The sequence below is a fragment of the Pteropus vampyrus genome, unplaced genomic scaffold (assembly GCF_000151845.1).
Source record: "Pteropus vampyrus isolate Shadow unplaced genomic scaffold, Pvam_2.0 Scaffold531, whole genome shotgun sequence".
In the NCBI taxonomy this organism is placed as follows: Eukaryota; Metazoa; Chordata; class Mammalia; order Chiroptera; family Pteropodidae; genus Pteropus; species Pteropus vampyrus.
In genome coordinates, this window is record NW_011889312.1 from 791,683 (window position 1) to 813,378 (window position 21,696).

Here is a 21,696-nt window from a genome sequence, read left to right on the forward strand (position 1 = left end):
ATGCCCTAGCTGTGTGAACTAAGGTGAATTATTTTACCTCTTTTATTCTGTTCACTATCTGAAAAATAGGGTAATATCTACTTTCCAGATTTATGGTAAAACTTATGTAAAGTAACATATAAGAATGTGTTCAATTGTAGGTACTCGATAACTGTTCCTTTCCTTTTTATATCACTGTGTTATCAATGATGTTTGGAAAATGATGTTTGAGGGATTATTTTGACCAACTTCATTCTGTAGATCTCTTGGTGGCAAGTCCACTTTTCTTTCCACTGCTTCGAGCTACGTTTCTTTGAATCACATTTCTTTGTACCCACAGTCATGTATATCTAACCAGAGCTAGAATTACAAAAGTCATGGGCAATCCACAGTTCACAATTCAACAATTTAAAGACCATTTTTATGTTTCCTCAAAGTCAGAGGCTTCACCCAATAAGACACAAAAAAACAGAGATGCTTTTTCCTTAAAAAAAAATTTTTTTGTAATAACATTTCTTCATGATTTTTATCATAGCCATTACATATAACATCACAATTGATGCAGACTTATATTCATCCAGAGTAACCTCCAGGGGTTTATTTAAAGAAAATAATGAAAGGTGCCTGCAGAAGAATATGATAGTACATCAAGCACAGAGTTGCTCTGAGTTCATCATCCTCATACAGGTGAGGCTTCGGAGTCATATCTTTTCATTCTATTTCTTCTTAAAGACTAAAGAATAATGAAAATCTAAAATGGAAACTAATAAGGTAGAAAATGCTTGCCCTTCTAATTAATGTTTTTCTTTTCTAATTCTATGAACAGGAAGCATATTTCCTTTATGCTAATATATATTCATATTCTATTATTAATGAGTTAGTAGCATTAAATTTTATTTGAGATTGCAACTAAAATGGCTAAATATAAGATTCTTAAAGAAATCAAAGACACTGCTTTATTAAATATTTAACGAGGAGAGCTTTCAGTTGACAATAAATTTTATTTCAACATATTATTATCATGAAAAAATTTTATTCATTTTTAAGCTGCTGAAAAGGACAATCCCAATGTGTTTTCTACTATTGGATTTAAATTAATATAAATGAAGGATGTTAAATGATGAGGTAAAAATTATTTGCTCTAATTTTATGCCATAATTACTATAGTTCAAATGGATTCTAAAAATCTTCCAAGTAGGAAAAAGGCTTCTTAGTAGAAAACTTCCAATGGGAAATTTATTTTATAAATTACATGAATATTTCCCCCTAGAAACCACATAATGGTATTTGAAAGTGTAATTTACTCAAGAACCCATTTTTAAAAGAGCTGTTTAAGAACTTTTCTAGAATATGGTTCTCAGAGTTTAAGACACTTAAGAATTGCCGAGGAAACTTTTACAAAATGCATGTTCTAAGTTTGAAGGTCCAGGGAATTATGCAGGTTTAAGCGGCAGCCCCAGATATTCCTTATGTAGATGGATGGTGCAGAAACACAAATGTTAAGTATATGAGTTAATACTTAAGATGAATTAAAATCAGTTGAGTTGCTTATTGTTCAAGATGAAGGTTTTTAATTTGCAGAGGCCTGGACTTTCTTGGTTGTTAAGGGGCCAACTATACAGATTATTTAAAGAAATAAAAGCTGGTTTCCATTCTTTCCTATCCTTGTGCTAAGTGGTAGATCAAATTAGACATGTGATCCATTGTCGGGGAATGAAGACAGCCTGGCTGTTCATTTGTAGATCCTGTTCACTCTCGTGTGCACTTGTGAAGTTTTTAGAAGGTATGTGTTACTTTGGTCAGCTGAGAGACATTCCAGTTAACATGTCATATTAGATATCAGTACCAAAGTCCATCCTATGTGCCAACCCTGCAGCCAAGTAAGGAAGCATTGCCATGGAGTCAGGAAGCCATCTTAGTAGTTAGGCCCCCCAAAAGGCTCAAGACAGCAGTATGTCCTGCCCATGAATGGACTAAATGATAACAAAAATATCACTTCTCAGGAGAAGGCAAATTCAATTTTTAGTGTTTATCATTTGTACAATGTTCTTTCCTGAAATGACCTGAGAAGATGTTTGCAAGAGGACTACTAGATGACACTTGCGGCCCTGTTTTGGCATCTTCACATTACAAAGGAGACCGTGACTCCTACAATGCTGCAAATCCCTCACCATTTATACTAAACGCAAAGTGAAGAAGTAGTACTTGTAGCTGGGTAGCATCGGCTTCGATGACTGTTGAGTGATTCACTCATCACCTTATACGTGCAAGGAGCATTGCAGCTTCTAACACCTAGAGCCAGAAGTTGGGGAACATGGTTTCAGATGTGGGCAACACCTTTATCTGGTTTCATAAAACAGAGTTAGGTTCTGACTAAGGAAAGGAGACTCTTATCCACTGCCTGACAAGCAGCCCTGAGTACGCTATTCTTTGAGTTCCAAAGATGTGGTCAGGACAGCTGACTCCTAAGTCTTGGCAGTAGGAATTAAAAGGACATAGCCAACAACTCGAAGGCCAGGTACTAACAAAGGGGTCTTCTGAGCATTAAAACCAGACATATCACCTAACTATTTATAATTACTTGTGTGTAAATTATGAGATTGCTAATGAGCTTAACCAGGAATTGCTGCTTCAGATGTTTACTGAACCTACATCTTTAAGTTTCTTAGTAGTGGGAGGCTAAGAGCAGAACTAGGACGGAAGAGAAGAAGCAAGAGTCCTGAAAATTCAAAACAAGGATATTCTACATAATTGAGAGTAGACTGTGCTCTTGATTGTAAACACAATTGTGGTCATTTTCTTGTTTTGAAGCTGCTGTGCCCTAATAAACTGTGTGTGCGTGTGTTTAGGAGCCCTCTGATGTTGTCAACTCCTTGGATCTGTGTGTGAACATCAGCCTGGAAAACCCTGGCACCAGCCCCGCCCTTGAAGCCTACTCCGAGTCCGCCAAGGTCTTCAGTGTAAGTGCAGTTTGCCCTTTCTAGAATTCAGACTGACTAAGCAAAGTTTCATAGTCACTACAGTAGTGTCTGAAAGATACTTAGAACATAGCCTTTTAATTGTTAATTTTTTAAAGGAAATATAATTACTTCTGTATAAAGTTCATCAGCATGTAAATTCCATGAAGGTGGAGATTTTTGTCTCAGTTCACTGCTCTGTTCCCAGCCATAAATATTTGTTGAAGAAATAAATACCAAGGAAGCAAACACCTTGTGCTGACGACCCCCTTAAAAAATAAAATGTTACCAATACCTCTACATTCTCTGTACCCCTCCCCACCCCCGTCAGATCCGCCTTCTTCTTGCTTTCCCAGGCAAGATCACCATGAATTTTGCATTTATCAATGCTTTTCTTTCTGATATTGCTAAGGATGTATATATTCCTAAAACAGTATTTAGTTTGGCATAGTTCTGAACTTTATGTAAAAAGAATACTACAATATGTCTTCTTCCCCAATCTGCTTTTATAACTCAAGTGCAGATGACTGGAATTGTTCTTCCTTTTTTTGTAGATCCCATTCTATAAAGACTGTGGTGACGATGGAGTTTGCATATCTGACCTAGTTCTAGATGTCCAACAGCTGCCAGCTGCTCAGTAAGCTTTACTTTAAAACTCATTGTAAAATGTAGAAATATAAGACACATTGGGCTATGTTACTCAAATGAATGTTTATAGAGATTTTTTTCTACAAAAGAAACATACATAATAAAGATCTTTAAAATCTAACTTTCAATTTCTACCATCCATATAGTCGTAAAACAATAATATAAAACCATTTATATTTGATGATTCCATTCCCTTCAATGTAATTGTAAGAGATAACCAAGAGCATTTACTTATTTATTGTCGATATCATTTTACAATGAAGATAGTCTATTATTAAGGAATATTCCAAATAAATCTAAAGAGTTTATATTTTTTAATGAGTGAAGTGTTTGAATCTGGCCTTTTTTCCCCTTAATGACTCCTTTTTCCTTTTTCTCCTTTTTTAACAGAGACCAACCCTTTATTGTTAGCAACCAAAACAAAAGATTAACATTTTCAGTAACACTGAAAAACAAAAAGGAAAGTGCATACAACACTGCAATTGTTGTTGATTTTTCAGAAAACTTGTTTTTTGCTTCCTGGTCCATGCCGGTACGTGATGACATCCGATGGCTATTGTGTCTCCTTCTCGTTGTCAATTACCGTCTTCCTTACACTCAAACTTCCATGTCCTCTCTATTGTCTGAAGAAGCACTTAACCATGATTATCATAGTTAAGGAAGCCCTTTAACTATGATCAATCCTAACCTTATGGCTCCCGACTAGTTAAACCTCATGAGAACATAGCCTGGCTCTGTAGCTAGGCCAATCCGCTTCACAATTTAGGTCAGTTTTTCCTTTGCCCTGAGACTTGCAGTAGTGGCCAGATACTCGTGTAACTCTTCTTAGCCATCTGTGTGATGAGGCTGCTGTGGTGGTGCACAGATGCTACGAGCTGCACTTGCTCTGAGGAGTCAGGAGTCCCACAGCTCAGCCACCAGTCTTGTGACAGCCAAGATGATGCATTCCAGCGAGGTCAGTTAATCAAGCTGATGACTATACCAGGAACACACTTGACCATGAATGCTCCCTGGTCCCTTCTCAGCCACTAGGCAACAAAAAGAAAAGGAGGGAAAGACTGAGATTTTCCAAATTATCTACCTACTTGATGAAAGAATTTTAAAATGTTTTCATCTAGTATAAAGTCAATGTGGACTTAATAGATGTGGTATTCTAAACCTATTCTCATTCCAGTGTTTAAATTTCCTGTGCCAAATGACAACTTCTTATTTTAAAGAGGAAAAAAAAAACCTGTGGAAAGCTAAAAAAAGAATCTTTGCATTATTTAAAATATACACACCAACATATGATTTTGTTTTCTTCTCATGAAACTACAAATTTCGAATATATTAAGAGAAAGATTGTATTAAAGATAGCTTTTCTGAATATTAAAGTTATTTTGTGCTTCTGAAATATAAGAAGTATGATTTACTTCTGGGGGAAAATTTGAGTATTTGACCTCTCCTCTAGCTTGTTGGGTGTCCTGCTTAGCAACAAAAATTGTATATTAGCCACCTGGACAAATACATGATTTTTAAGTCTTAGGGGACAATAAATTACTTCAGAATGAACCAACCCTACACTGCTAAAATGTCTGTGGTTTATATATCCCTCATCATGGATGTGCACGCACACTTACGTTATGTACTAATTGATCATGGTTTCCTTGGTCTCGTTCAGGTTGATGGGACAGAAGTAACATGCCAGGTTACTTCTCAGAAGTCTGTTACCTGTGATGTAGGCTACCCTGCTTTAAAGAGGAAACAACAGGTACAACTTGGATTTCATCCTCAAATCCACTCTAGCCCCTCCCTCCTCAACATGAGTGTTAATTCACCAATACACATTCTTCATTATGTATCACTGTTTGATAGGCATCACACACTAACTGGCAGCATATTTGGAAGAAGTTTTAGAAATGTGAATTTTCTGTAAGTTAAAAAAAATGGGATTTCCCCTATGTAGTTCATTCTAAAAATAGCACATAAAATACGGAATTTTCTTTTTTCTGAATACTTTGAGCAACACTGGTCAAAGTGCTGTACGCAGAGTCCCAGATGTCATTTGTTAACCCTGGTAAGCAAATTTCATGCAGCACAAAGCTTTCAAATTCAGACAAGTATATGTGTTCCTGTCATGTGATGACTTGTATATGTAGGTTGATAAAAAGATGTTCCACGAATTTGCAAGTTTAAGGTACATAAAATTCAGAATCAAACTGGAGTGATTTTTCTTTTATGGGAAACTTTTTTTTTTCATGTTGGCCCCTGAGTTTGAAGTACCATAGACTAATGAATTTTAATTTTGTGTATAGGTGACTTTTACTATTAACTTCGACTTCAATCTTCAAAACCTTCAAAATCAGGCATCTGTCAGTTTCCAAGCCTTAAGGTAAAAAACATAACGAAGTCATGAATACAGGATGATGGCTTTTATAATATTTCTCTTTAAGTAATTTCCTAATGCTTGTTTCTACAGTGAAAGCTACGAAGAAAACAAGGCAGATAATTCTGTCAACCTCAAAATTCCTCTGCTGTATGATGCTGAAATTCACATCACAAGGTAGGTGAAACAGTGGGGCAGCCTGCAACCACTGACATCACTCTGGTTCATGACACATTTGGCTCATGGCTAAACGAATACTCTATATGCTCATTCTTAACTGGAGAATTGAATTAAAACATTTTCCCCTTGTCAACTAAAACAGAAGTTCAAGGTCAAACTGTTCCCGAGGGGAACCTTGAGCACCTCTTTGGGTTTTTTGACCGAGGGCGACACCAGAAAGGCAGAGGACTAACCCTTCCGCCACATGCCAAGGGGAAAGCCCTGCAGGCCCTACAGGAGCTGCAAACCATCCCAAGTGTCCAAGCAGAACTCTCAGGGCCCTGAGAATTGCCACCACTTTCTTCTCCATGCCACTTTTCCTACTGTCTGTATGCAATCTCAAGTGGTATTCTCATTCCTGGACATTGAAGCCCCAGGCACAGTGCTTTGCACATAGTAGGTGCACCACAAATATTGAATCTACTCTCAGAAAAATTAGTTTCTGGTTGGAAAATTCCTGGCATAACAAATTAGGAGTTTCAAGAGGAAATGAAACATTTTCCATAGGAGATCATCCATGAAGAATGCTGTATTCCCTTTTCTTGCCTCCCCAAAGCAAGTAAAACTGAGAGCACCGGCCAAAACGGTTCTAGTTTGACACCAGTTATATTGAATTGCTCAGAGACACAGGTGTCTTGAGAAGCGAATAGCATGTAAACACCACAGGTGCTAACAGGTTGGTATCATCACCTTCACCCCCACTTAGAAGTGAAGTGGTTTCATGGACACGGACTCATGGGCACAGCTCTGCAGGTACACAGGCTGCAGCTGATACCCACCTCCATGCTTGGGAACCAGAGTTCCCTACCCGATGAGGCACTAAGGCAGCTTCCCAGCACAAATCAGTGAGCACTGACAACACACAGCAGTATTCTCCCAAGACACCAGGCTGCCAAGTTTCCAGTGACAGCAGATTTCTCTAACTTCCATCATATCACTCCAGCCCCTACAAACACGGAATATGTAGATCATCCAATATATCACTGAACAAAAACAAAAAGGAAAATCTGTCACTATGTCTAGAGCCTGAGACACATGAGCAAGGATGAAAAGAATGCTTCTGCACCAAGTGAGTTGCAAAGAGCAAAAGCAGAAACAAAGCATAGTCCAAGTCCTCCATCCCTGAAAAATTAATCAAAAATTGCATATTTCAAAGGCCCCTCAAATTGCTAAAATAAGTAATTCAAAACAAATGCGGCCAAAGAGATTGAAAGTACCACATTACCTGAATTTTTTTCTTTCTACCTGTATCGATTCTCTCTCATCCTAAATGTCTTTTCTTAATACAGACTTATAAGTCCACTCTTCACTGTGGCCAATTTTTCAGATATTTTAACATCAAATAAATATAAGGTTGAAGTGGGACTTCATTTTTCCTACCATCTTAGCTATTTAATTTGTGATGGTAAACTGGACTCTAAGACAATCTGATGTCCTTTTAAAAATATCATACAGTTGAAAAAACTAACATGGAGAATTTTCAAGAATAAAGCTAAAGTGGTACTCAATCCTACCACCCTGATAATTCCTCTTGATGTTTTTTAAAAAGGCATTAAATGTACATGGACAGAAAATCCGAACATTACAGAAAGATACAAATGGAAAATGAAATCATCCCTCCCCACCTCCTCTAGTCATCCCAAAGATGACTAACTTGACTGTTTTCAGAATACCTTCCAGATACTGGGTTTGTTTATCTATAAGGACACATGCATCTTTCTCTTTCTCTCTTTCTCCCCCACCTCCCTCACACACACATACACATTTACCCAAATAGAATGACAAAACTCTTCTGTACCTTCCTTTGTATGTAATCCTAGAGAAAGTCATATCGGGACATACAGATCGAACTTGTCCTATTCCTGACTGGATCATAATTTATGTAACTAATTTAATATTAATGAGATATTTGGTTGTTTTGCATTTTTATTTTGTTTTGTTTAACCATCACAATGCTGTAAAAAACAATCGCATTTTTAAACAAACATCTTTGCAAGTTTTTTGAAAAAAAGTCCTACCTGATTATTGAATGTATCCCTTAGCAACCACTTTCATACCATATAAATGTGCAGTTATACTGTGCATATGTGATGGGTGGAAATAGATGATAATAGAATTATTTCTAAAACAAAATCCTCTGAGTATTTACTGATCAAAACTTAAGTAACTTAAGGAACACTTAAGTAACAAATGGAAAAATGTCATCACTTTAAAATGCAAAAGTAGAACATATTAGTGAACTTAGAAACTGGCTGTACTTAGGGGCTCACACGAGATCTCTTGGTAAGCAAAGGGAATAATTCATGCGCAGACAGCCAGGCTTTCTGTTCCAAATCCTAGTCAGTGTTCTCATTTTCCATGTAACGCTAGCAGATCATTGTTTCCTCTCCTATATATAATCTTGACAGATACATCTATTTAAGTCTCTCTATGACATATTTTCCTTTGGAGAATTTGGAAAGTTTTTTTTTAAGGAGCTATAAAAAAAGAAGGCAAGATTTTCAGTAAAGAAAAAAAAACCTTCAGAAAATGTGTAGTCCATTTTTTTTTTTTTTTTTTTTTTAGAAAATAGAATCAACATCCTATAATTAAGATAAATTTTCTGGTGAGAATGAATATTGCTTCTTAGACTCCTCACTCTGCTACCTGCTCCCCAACCCCACCGAAGCTCTGAGGAATCCAGCCTCAGAGCCCCATAAATGAGTGAAGAAAGGGGAAATTATCCAGTTATATTCCAGTCCATAGTTGTCCTGTAGGAGTTCCTCCTACCTGGTCATCACTTCACTTGCAAACTCCAGCTAGCAATCCCAAGCAAAGGGTCAAAGCAGTCCAATGCCTCTAGGGCTAGTCTAATAAAACCTCTGGGTCAGCAATCGTATAGGTAGTCTCTACACTGGTGGTGGAAACAAACTGATCAACCCAATTCAGACCTAAAGCATTAGAGCTGGTTTAGAACTAGAGAAGGAGAGGGAGAAGAAACAGTAAAGAAAAGTGTATGTCCTGTTTCACAGGCACCCAGTAAAGAATTCTGCCGGAGCTAATGCCCCATGTTCTAGCATTGTATTTCAGCCATACTAAGTGGAAAATCATCTGGTTTATAAATCCATTCATCCAATCAACAAGGACTAAGTGTCCACAGTATTAACACACCAGTCAATATAATAGCAATTTGAGAAGAGTTCCACTATCAGTTCTAAATAATACATTTGTACTTATTTTAGAAACTTTACAACTATAGACATAACACAAAGATTCTCAGCAGCAGAAAGATCATGAAGGGATACGCTTGGAAAGGAATTTGTTTTAGCCTTAGAAATGTACACTGGACCATAAGCTCATAAAAGGCATTTGTTTTCACTCAGCATTTTTGTACCTAAATGTAAACTATTTTGTTTGTAACATAAGCTAAAAGATACTTAAATAAAAGAAGCATTAAGCTTCAAGAACAGCAGCAAAACTAAAACATTTGGCTTTACAAACATCATCCAACAGATCTACCAACATAAGGTTTTATGAAGTTTCCTCGGATGGGAATGTTCCTTCTATCGTGCACAATTATGAAGATATTGGTCCAAAATTCATCTTCTCCATTAAGGTCGGTAAGCCTGTCATAAGGATGGGAAATCAGCAGAAGGGGAAAGGAAAAACGAGGTCAGGAAGAGAAGAAGAAAGTAAAAATAAGTTGAACTATATAAGAGATTCTCAAACTTGAACATGCATTAGAATCACCTGGAGGACTTATTAAAACACACGTTACTGGGCTCCAGCCCCAGAGTTTCTGATTCAGTAAGTCTGAAGTGGGCCTAAAAATGTGCATTTCTAATAAGTTCCAGGTGATGCTGAAGCTGCCCTACTTTGAGAACCACTAAGATAAATCAGCTAAGTAAAGATCTGGGCTTTGTGCATAGTTATGTGTCCTGGGTAAGGATAATTGACATATTTTGAAAGAAAATGTTCAACATTAATTAATAGAACATTAATATAATGGTATTACTGTGGGCAAAAGTCTCTGGAATGTAATTAGTATGCCAATTATCCTTGAGGACCACTTCTGTATAAGAAGCTTACCATTTGTATACAAGTATGTGTTTTGTACAGTCATGCTAAATGGTATCTAGAAATATTTTAAAATCAATTTCTATTCTCTATTAGTGTAAGCAATTATCAATCTAAAGATTGTTATCAATTACAGAAATTAATTTGTGACATAAACTTTGGACAGTAAGAATTCATCCACGACTCTGAGCCTATACAATTTTTTTTGCTACATTTCCTACTGGTCTGTTACATGGTTGCACCTTGCAATTTGGTGACTAAAAAAAAAATCTTTAAGAGTTTTGATTTATGATCCAGATACTGGAATTTATAAAATATGCATGGTATTTGGCAACTACTTCTTTTATGAAACATTTAGTCAACTAGTAGTAACACTAAAATAACATTCATAGAGAGTGTAATAAGTATCAGCCTTTATAACAAGTGCTTTACTTATGTTGACCCATTTAATCCCAGATTATGAGGTTGGTAGGGTTATCATTCTTATGGGTGTTATTTAAAATGTTTTAACAACCAATAGGGCATGAGCACTGACCAATTAGAACAGACTCCCCACCAATGAGAATAGATGCTATAGATGCTAATGATTTGCTGATTATTTTACAAATGACAATTATAGAAGCATAAAGAGGACACGTATCTTGCCCAAACACATTACAGATGGTGGATGCTTTTAACCATCTAAGTCACAAATTACTTACTAGTTAAAGTTGTAGATATTGAGATTTTTCCAAGAGGTGAAACACGAAGACCCAAAATGTGACTGTAAAGTTCTTATGGACGAATCCTACCACTTAACAGTGCCCTTCATCAACACAGGGTATTGGTCACTTTCTTTGCAACGTGCGCAGGATGTAGCAAAAACCAGAATGTTTCCTTCTGCACTATGTAGGTGACAACAGGAAGTGTTCCAGTAAGTATGGCATCTGTCATCATTCGCATCCCTCAGTACACCAAAGAAAAGAACCCATTGATGTACCTGACTGGGGTACACACGGATCAGGTAAGGGCACCTGACTTGCCTATAAAAATGAGCACTTTCAGTATGGAAACATATCTGTGAGGTAGGGGCGATCATATCTGACATCTTACAGATGGGAAACCAAGAAGATAACCCCTATGCATCCTGGGTGCTGATTAACTATCAGTTAATTTCATATTAGAAGCAGGATATTGTTAAGAAAACAAATGCCTGAGGCTAGGGACTTACAAATGGCAGAAATTATTCATAAAGCCCCATCTTGGCCCGGTGAAGATCTGACCTTGTCAGAGCCCTGTTCACAGAGAAGTTAGTTGACTGGGAAGGGAGAGGTTGAACCCACAGTGGGAGAGAAGCTGGTCTACACCGCTGCGATTAGTAGCTGGTCTTCAAGGCGTCAGCCTGGAATTTCAGCCTATAGAACTCAATCCTGGCTGCTCATTTTAATCACCACAGCTGCTTTTTAAATACGAGATGCCTAGGCCCACCCCAGGCAGTTCAATAGGAATCTCTCTGCTAAGGCGCCAGCGCTGGTGTTTGTCTTTAAAAGCCCCCTGGTGGTTCTAATGTGCAGCCTGGGTTGAGAAGCACTGCTCTTGTCAAACCCCTGCCATTGGCTCAGCCGTTGTCTAGCGCCTACTTAGCTAGTTCTAATGTGATCCCTGTGTTGTGTGTAGCTGACCACGGGAAATCGAAATCCTAAAATGTTCCACAAAAGACAACCCTGAATTAAATCACTCACAGTCTACTGTGATTGCAAATTTGTCGTCATCACATATGGGCTATATAAGAACCAGTGCCACCCCATCAAGTCATGTCAGGAGCACCTGAATACTTCGAAGCTGACATTAGTTATGACATAAGTGTGGCTAGGTCAACGCAGTGAAGGAAGCTAACATCCCTCCTCTGCCCCGACATGTGACAATTGGATTTCCTAACAAGTTGAAAGGAATATCATAAACTGTTTTGCTTCCTAAGACTGATTTGATGTTTTTGTTTGTTTGTTTCTTTGTTTTTTAGGCTGGTGACATTAGTTGTAATGCTGAAATAAATCCACTGAAAATAGGACAAACATCTTCTTCTGTATCTTTCAAGAGTGAAAATTTCCGGCACGTGAAAGATTTGGTGAGGACAGGTTAATGGGGTGACAGTTTCCTTCGGAGATCTTTGTTTGTTTTGGCTGGAAATCAAAATTAATTCTTTTCTCCTGCCACTTCATATCATAGAACTTTCTTATTTTGCCTTTGATGGAAAGTACGAATCAGGATTTAGGAACACATGCTCAAATCTGTTATTGGAATTATTTAGACCATTATTATAAAACACATGTTCCAGATTTCATGAAATCAAAAGGACTCCATGTAAAACTACTGTTTTTTGCGCTGTGCATTTTGGAAACACTGCAGAGAACTGTGAGGGAACTGGGCATGTGCTTTGGAGGAGAAGCTCCTTACATCCCTTGCCACATAATCGCTGGTGTCTTATTTAGCTGCTAAAATGCCTCTGGCCACATTTTTCTGTTTCTCAATATTTTATTATCTCTTGCTCAGAGTTATGCCTCCTTCTTTGGCAAAGAGACTTATCTACCATCTAGCATGGCGCCTGGCACATATTAAATATTTAAATAACTAAACATGTAGAAAACAGCAGTCCAATAGTTCTCCCCTGTGAACAACATTGAAATTCTGGTTTTCTCTCATTGAGATTGTTTTAGTTCATGACGGATGGGGAAAATGGGAAAAAAGGAGAACAAAATAATTTCATTTGTTTTTAGTATAATTACAGTATAAATGTAGTTTAAATCTAATAGGTAAAAATATCCAGTAGAAACTTATCTCAGAGTATGCCAAAATATCATTTCTCTCAGCATTCTCCTTATTTTTGTGAAAATGTTTTGACTCTGTAAAAATGGCAGTTGCTGAGTGGGAATAACATAAAACAAACATGACAACACAAAAAACTACAAAGAACAAACTAAAGTTGTCCGGAAATACAACTGACACTATTTTAGTTTTAATTTTTTTCAATTAGTTGGCATTCGATATTAATAAACATCCTTCTCTATACCTCTCAGCATTAATCTACATATAGATATATGTATACTGTTACATAAATGGACCATGCTACTTTTAATAAGCCAATGTCATAGACTTTTTAAAATAGACTTTATTATTTAGAGCGGTTTTAGGTTCCCAGCAAAATTAAGTGGAAAGTAGAGAAATTTCCCATTTACCTATTTCCCCGACAGAGGCACAACCTCTCCCACTATCAAAATCCCCTCACACTATAGTGGGACATTTGTTTCAATTGATTTACCTACACTGACACATCATAATCACCCGAAGTCCAGAATTCACATTAGGTTTACTCTTAGTGTAGCACATTCTACGGTTGGAGCAAACATACAGTGACATGTATCCACCATTATAGTACCATACACTGCAGTTTCATTTTCCTAAAATGCCTGTGCTCCACCTAGTCGCCCCTCACTCCTTGACCCTCGGCAACCACGGATTCCTTTACTGTCAGGTTTTCTTCATCTACTGGGAACAGAGAGTACTCTCAGACACTTAGGGTGATTTTTTGGGTAATATTTATTACATCAAAAACATTTTTTTGCATAAGGAATTCATTTTTGCAACAAATACTGAACACCTGGTCTATGTGAGGCATGCCCCTGGTGGTCCTCATCCACCAGCTTATACAGCATGAGGAAGAGTCTGCATCCTGTCTTTGCTTGGGACCCAAGTAGAGCCTCACCAGGTTAGGAACTGGTAAATGCTGCCTGTGCCTGCGCTGTCAGCAACCACGGATTCTTTTACTGTCAGGTTTTCTTCATCTAAAGAATGCATCTTTATCATGTTTAATGACTATATTGTACTGCATTTTGTATATGTATATTGAATAATTTACTCACCTAGGACATTGTTGATAAACGGAAGTTACGTAGTTTTTTGTTTTGTTTTGCTTGTATTTTTCCCGGTCAGAAACAGTCGTGCAGTAAACCAACTGGGTGTACTTTCCCCCGCACATTCGTGACTGTCTCCTGAGGAGCTCCCACACAGATGAGAAATGGCTGGGACAAAGGGGGTCCACTTTTTACATTTTGAGGCACAGTGCCAAAATCTCTTGAACAGTTACAAGTACTAATAGTTCATGAGATTGCCTGTTTCCTTAGATCCTTCCCAGCACTGGGTTTTATCTGTCTTGGTAAAATTTTAGCATTTATTTTTTAAAGCCCACGCTAACCCTCTGTCTTCTTCTACTGTTGATCCCAACCTGAAAGAACTGCAGAACGGCTTCATGCAGTAATGTTACCTGCTGGCTGAAAGACCCTCAGGTGAAAGGAGAGTACTTCCTCAATGTGTCCACCAGAATCTGGAACGGGACTTTTGCAGCAGTAAGTACCAGCTTTATTTATCGGCTTTATCAATAGCAAAAAGAATCATAAGGCTCCATTGTCCAGAATTTCATGGCCTTTGACGAAATCAGTATTCTGGTCAATGTCAGCATAATAATGGGCCCAAATAAACAAGAGCAATTTTGCCCTGGAAAGCAGTGTGCTTCCACTCTTTCCAAAGCTTGCTGAATTTGGCTGTGCCTCAGAATCACCTGGGGTGCTTGTCAAGCATCTGATTCTTAGAGTCCATACCACCCTACTACATCAGAATCTCTGGGAATGGTGTCAAGCAAGATCCCCTCTTCTGTCCTTGGGGTACAAGGGCCAAGTGCTTTGCCTCTCTTCCCACGCTCTTGACTTTTCTGACTTTGTCTCTTTCTCCATGCCCAAAGCCAAATGCACGTGACTGTCTCCTTCTTTGAACTCCCAGCTCCTTGTCTGATGGATCTCAAACCACCAAGTAGATGAATCTAACATAAGGATCCATCTTCCCACATTAGAGCCAGGAAATCACTCTGCTCTCCTGTTTTGCCCCTTCTCTGGCACATGCAATTTTTTTTGTCATTTCAATCTCTTGAAAAGTTTGAAGACAGTGTCAACAGGGTTGGTGTTTTTCCATTTGGCAAGGACAACAGTAGTGATATCTGCTTTCAGCAGAGATTTTGGTAGCCAGAATTTCAGTCTGGAATGAAAAACATTAGGACAGACAGGGCTCCTTACATCTGCCTGCACAGTGGCTGTTTCTTTTACCAATACTGGCTCTGATTGAGGCAGCAAAACAGAAATCAGTCTGAAACCTCTGGGGGCCTTGTGGCTCTTTCTTGGGTTTGTTTTTGTTTTTGTTTGTTTGTTTGTCGTTATTGTTTTAAATGTATAAATCAGTCTTCTAGGTGCTTACCAACCAGACACTACTCCCTCTTTTCTAACCATTTCATGATCTCTCCATCAAACCCTGTGCCCTGCTATGGAGTTTTGTATAAGATTAGAGAACTAAGCTCCTTCCAAACTTGTTCCTGGAACCAAAATGTGAGGCGTTGAGTTTTCTTGCTTTCTTTTGTTTTGTTTTCTCATTAGTTGCATTTGCTTTCAAGCCTTCGGGGCGCCTAAATCCTGTAAGATGCAAAGCGTGCCCTTAGTTACACCATCATCCCAGCTGCTGGGACGTTCAGTGCTCAGTTTCACCAACTAGTTTTTGGCTCCTTGGATTCAAGGAGCAAATATTTTCATAACGAAATTTGCCAGCTGGGAAGGAAAGCTGACTGTTGCAAATCAAAATGCAATCATGCTGACTCTGTAAAAAAGCATTGAGTTTTTCTTGAGTTTGCTTAAAGCAACATCATTTTAACGGTAAGACTTTTCAAAGTACCTTTCCAAAGGTTTTCAGAAGTAGCAATTTCACTTCTGGGAGCAAAATTATGAAGAAGTGTAATATTTATGCTTTTTCAACATGGTTAAGATGGCTAAACTGAGAAAACCACCATAAGATTTATTGTAGTATATCAAGTCCTGCACACCTTCCTCCTAAGTGAAAGGTCAAACTTTTATCCACACCTTGGTTTCAGCTATTTCAATAGCAAAGTGGATGTTCTCAGACCACCTAGCAGATTCAGTCTAAAATATGGATCTCATTTCCTATATTAGAACCCACTGATTTTCTGCCTCTCACTCTCTTTCTGATGCAGTGCAAATCAATTTAACATTTCAAGTAATTTCATCATGAAGTGATTCCTTGAGCCTCCAAAATGATGACATTGTTGGCTGCCATTTGTAAGGAAAAGCGTTGCGGAATGCTAGTTACTTCACTCTCAGATATGCATGGCATACCCATCATAGGTTATTAACCCTGCAGAATATTGTGTACCTGCGCAAAGGACCTGACTTGGGAGGGCAGATATATCAGTTATAAGGAAATTCTTTCATCTCTAGTCTACTGCAACTATGAAGCCAGCATTCACTTAACTGATTGTTTTGTTTTTTTATAAACCATTATCAATACTTTTAATGTTCCCTCAATAATATATGTTTAAGAGATCAGGGATCAGGGATAATTTCTGATGCAATTGAGATTCCATATTCCATATTGAGAAAATTAAGAAGAGTAATCAGAGACTGAGCAAATGAGAAATAAATAAATGGCTCACTTTTTGGATATGCATTCTCTCTTTCTGGCTCCCAGATATAGTTTAGCAAATTACCTCATGGAGTACATTGAATCATATGCCCTAGTAACCAGAAAAACTGAGTCTTAGTAGCCAGAGCATGTGAAGGCAGTTCTCAAATTTGGGTATTGTATTCTATTTAAAAGTAAGCATCAAGCCCAATATTTGCATTATAGAAAAAAGAATATATACATCAATAGTATATCTATTAAAAAATAGGTTATTTTTCTACAATAGACCCAGGAATGCATATAGTTATTTCATATTAGGTTACTAGAAACATCGGCATCAAATATGTCCTTTCTATCTGCCTTCCCCAAATCCAATATTTTTTTTAATAGAAATGCTTAGATCAGGAAATCTGAAATTGTTACTCATGTGATATAGCATGACAAATTGTTCAGGGTGTCTGCTGCTGACATGCATGGCCGAATTCAAGTGCACTTTTAAACAGTACTATTTTACATATATGCACTCATAAAAAAAATTCTCTTCCCTTTTTAATCTGATCTTCCATCCATTATGTGACTTATTCAGGTAAATATATAAAAATCGAGTTTGTAATTTTCCCTCATGGCTCAAACTTCATTAAGTTTTTAAAAATCTGAACTAGGGTCTTTCCTAATTAAAAACTTCATTTCTAAACCCTTGTTTTTCAACCCTCACATTAGAATCACCTAGACAGATATTTTAACCTGCCGATGTCTGAACTCCACCTGTACCCCTCTCCCAGAGATTTGGTTTACTTTGCTATGGCAGAGCCCAGTCATCCACACATTTGAAATCCCCTGCAAACTTGTCATGTGTGGTCCTGTCACATACCACTGATTTCAGCCCACAGTTCCTTAAGTCTTCAGAGTTGGTATTTGCTCTGTCACCTTCAAGGAAATTAATAAATAATAATCATGCTGAGTTTTATGGATTAACTTCTGCTAGGACAAAATATATTCTTTATTCTTATGTTCCAGTCGACTTTCCAGACCGTACAGCTGACGGCCTCTGCAGAAATCGACACCTACAACCCTCAGATATATGCGATCGAAGAAAACACCGTCACGGTGAGCACATCGCATCCCTCTCCCCGCTGGCAGCAGAGTCTACGACAGACGGTCCATTTCTTAAACTTAGAATAGTGGTACCTCTCACCTACATGTATGCAGAAGTATCTTACTGAAACTCTAAAAACCTCATGTTTATTACGTCAAGCTTTTGGCCAAGGGTGCTTGCTAGTCAAAAAGTTCAGTGATATAGTTGATGGACTTGCTCCCTCCTCCACGCCCCCACCTCATGCTGGCAAAGCTGCATCAGAAGTGATGATCCAATGAAAAGCAGAACAGAAGGGGCTCCATCCTGCTTGTGGCTCCCTTCTCCAGACCTAAACCACACCATCAGTTCTTTCTTCCTCCTCATGCTTACACAAAACTGTCTAGATCTTAGGCCACAAAGTCTAAGCCATGCTTATTTGAATCATATACTGTATTTTAGAGTATTTTTTAAAGACTAGTGATGAAATATGCTTAATAAATAGGACATTAGAGCGCTTTTTTAGTAGTATTCCTTATAACTAGACACTGACACTATATGAAATGTCCATTCATTAGGTCTAACAGACTAGAAAACTACAAACGATCCCTTTGATTAAAAAAGATTTTGCAAAAGAATGAAATTTCAGAGAAAACAAAGGCTCACTTGTTCCCAAAGCTGGCACAGGACAACTTTACTTTGCACTGAAACTCTTGGAATACGCCATATTTAGATATAGTGGGATTTCCTTGCCCAGCTAATCTGCGGGCAGAGCCCTGAGCATTTTCCTCCCAAAGCTTTTGTTAGAAATTGGAAAGCAGTTCAAGACTCTTCTCCCACAGCCAGCTTAGCAGTTGGCCTCAGTCCACTGTTGCAGCCTATGAACTTGGTTAAAAATTCAATGGCCTTGTGAACTCTGGACCTTTCCCAATGCCTGAGTAGAGCTCACAGCACTGTTAGCCACTCTTGTCCCAAGAAAAATGATTCCACACAATAGAGGATGCTTCTCTGCCTCTGGCTTAAACCCTCTGCAAAGACCCACACTCTCTCTTCCGAGGCTGGGTGTGGAAAATCAGAAATACAGCCAAAGGAAATGTGGTCTTCAAATTCAGAGTGCTATGAACTTAGCCTTGCAGAAAAGTACTATAGGTATTGCAAAAGTCCATTTTAGAAAAATGTAGTGTTCAGACAATGCCTGAACCTCTTCTGAAGTTTTTGTTTCTTCAGAAAGCAGTATTCGATATATTAATTGAAAATTCGAATTAACAATTTTAATGAACCTTTAGGAAATTTCTCTTTTTCTGGTTTTCTCTGAGCAATATTGATAAATATCAGGACAACTACTACTCTACTGTGTCTATGAAAATATTTTTGGACTCCAAATAAAAATTAAATAATTTTTTGAATGATATTTGGAATCCAAATAATAAATGGACATATCCCTACACGTAAATAAGTGATTCTTAAATTTATTTGAATCCCAGGCCCATTTAAAAATCTGATACAGAAATGTCATACTCATAGATCCTTATGGGTCCATGGACCCCAGATGAGGAAGTTCTGGAATGGGGAGAAGGAGAGCTATGTCTGCCATTAATCAGCAAACTATATGAATTTATGCTTTATTCTTAAGCTTATAAAGCCTTATTTTAGCCTTTGAAGACACAAATGAGAAGACATATAGTCACCAAAAGGCCATATTCAAATTTAGACGAACTCATAATTCTATGATGAAAAGCAGCTCGCCTGCCACTGTCAGTGTTAAATCGAGTAAATAAATTAGGTTTTGTCCCCTTGTTTTGCTCTGAAATGCAATTCTTTAAGAATATATTTTGTGGAGGAAATGGTTGTGATTCTTCCTACGACATACACACACACACAAACGGTTGTACTGTTAAAACTCATAGGGCAGCCATTCCATTACAAAGTCACAAACCTGCCAGGAAGTGGACATAAAGAATCATAGGTAGCCCGAAGGGCAATTTTATTGCTAAAATGGTCGATTTGAGCCCTAGGACTTTTCTGCAATACATATCAAGTAATCTTGACTGGAAGTTAAGAGAAATCAACATTTTAAGATCCCAGTACAAAGTTGTTGTTGCTCAATCACAAGGGATTTGGCTTGTTAATTTGTTTGGCCTTTGTGTCCCCTCCCCAACACTGGATTCCAAATGCTTTCACTTGACAATGAAATTGTATGCAAGAAATTAAAATCGCTATTTCATAAATTAATGCATCTGAGATTGTCAGAGACGACATATCTGCTAAATCCTGATGCAGTTAAAGGGAGGAAACTAGAAAACTTATATTCTTTGCCTGTACTCTGCAGGAGTGTTCTCTAGAAATTGTACTGCACAGTGTTTGAGAAACACGATCATGTGCAAGTCACATCACCTTTCGAGGCCATATTTTATACAATTAGAATCTGACTAGGCCATCTCACTTTCTTTGGGTGCTAAATTAGTTAACTCAATTGTTGTATATATACATTTACAGATTCCCATTACGATAATGAAACCCCATGAGAAAGCCGAAGTACCAACCGGAGTTATAGTAGGAAGTGTAATTGCTGGAATCCTTTTGCTATTAGCTCTGGTTGCAATTTTATGGAAGGTAAGAAAAGTTTCATATTTAAAAATTAGGGTTTCCTAAAGACCTCTGTCTTAAATTTCCTGATCAAACAGCAACCTTAAGTTTTATCATAAGAGAAAAGGCAATGCAAGTTTATTAGCAAATTCTCATTCAAGTCCTTGAAAACAATCAGTAAGGCTTTTATCTCTTCAGTCTTGGTCCCTATCCTTCCTCCCCTTCCCGCCCCCTACCTCCAAACTTCCTTTCTTCCAGACCCCAGAATGTTTTATTCAGCTGCAAATAAGTAGACCCTGAAAAACCAAACTTTATGCAGTTCAGTGCAACTCTCTGGGTATTAATTTTCTCACCAAAGGGCTGACACTGGGTCAGTTCCATGGTCTGCATATCCCCCTCTCCAGAGCCCCAGGGATTCCAGGTGCTTTAGGGAAAGTGGGCAGCAAGGTGGGGCGGGGGGGTGGGGGTGGTTAAGGCCCCATACAAAATAAGCCTTAGATAGTAACATTTTTACATCATCATCTTACAGCTTGGCTTCTTCAAAAGAAAATATGAAAAAATGACCAAAAATCCAGATGAGATGGACGAGACCACAGAACTCAATAGCTGAACCACCAGCAATTCTCACTGTAGTGGGACTAGGCGGCATCACAGCTATTTGCTATTTGCATGAATGGATTTTTTTTTAAATCCCAGTGTTTTATAATGTAATAGGTAAATTAGCCTGATATTTTAAGAAAACTGCGGGTCAGTTTGGAAAAAAGAAATTGGGGCGGGAGTGGGGAGATGTAAAAGACTTATTTTATACGGGAAAAGTGATCTTTATGCTGGCTGGTCCAGAGTTTACATTATAACGTGCATTATGTCAGAAAGGTGAAATGCTTCCAAACATGAGATGTCTTAAAGAAAAATATAACCTTTTCATTTTTTGAGGAGGAGGGGAAACCCAATCATGTAAAATAATTGTTTTTAAACAGCAATCAACAATAGTGGAAGTACTTGGTATAGAGATATAATTAATTTGGATATTGATGCTGATAGTGAAAAAAAAAACACAACACAGGTCTTCAACTTATGCTGCTCATCCAAAACTACCACAGACGATATTTTATGTGACAGTTTTGTCCATCAACTAGGTAAAATTTGCTATTGTCAGCCCACAGCTGCCTCCTCAGAGTCCCTTTCTTGCTATGATGTACTTATCAAAACCCGCCTGAATAACTGGTGGGAGACTAGAGTATGCCTCCTGCAGAGAAAATCTCCATTTAAGTGGGGGGGGGGGGTGCGGGGGGAGTAATTTAGAGGCCAAAGCACAAAATTTTGCT

At 38.0% G+C, this 21,696-nt stretch overlaps 1 protein-coding gene across 2 annotated transcripts in view; it reads left to right on the forward strand.

Annotated features, from left to right (window-relative positions):
* ITGA2 (integrin subunit alpha 2) overlaps positions 1–21,477 on the forward strand; it is an 80,998-nt gene extending 59,521 nt beyond the window's left edge. For both annotated transcript variants that reach the window (XM_023525131.1, XM_011383610.2), the window contains 14 exons: positions 515–666; positions 2,829–2,939; positions 3,491–3,573; positions 3,975–4,116; positions 5,245–5,334; positions 5,879–5,955; positions 6,043–6,126; positions 9,661–9,763; positions 11,117–11,227; positions 12,224–12,328; positions 14,490–14,603; positions 17,731–17,820; positions 20,282–20,398; positions 20,901–21,477. In XM_023525131.1, coding sequence (XP_023380899.1) covers positions 515–666; positions 2,829–2,939; positions 3,491–3,573; positions 3,975–4,116; positions 5,245–5,334; positions 5,879–5,955; positions 6,043–6,126; positions 9,661–9,763; positions 11,117–11,227; positions 12,224–12,328; positions 14,490–14,603; positions 17,731–17,820; positions 20,282–20,398; positions 20,901–20,981 — 1,460 coding nt within the window. In that variant the 3' untranslated portion in view covers positions 20,982–21,477. The remainder of the gene's footprint in view (positions 1–514; positions 667–2,828; positions 2,940–3,490; positions 3,574–3,974; positions 4,117–5,244; positions 5,335–5,878; positions 5,956–6,042; positions 6,127–9,660; positions 9,764–11,116; positions 11,228–12,223; positions 12,329–14,489; positions 14,604–17,730; positions 17,821–20,281; positions 20,399–20,900) is intronic.
* Positions 21,478–21,696: the final 219 nt, after the last annotated feature.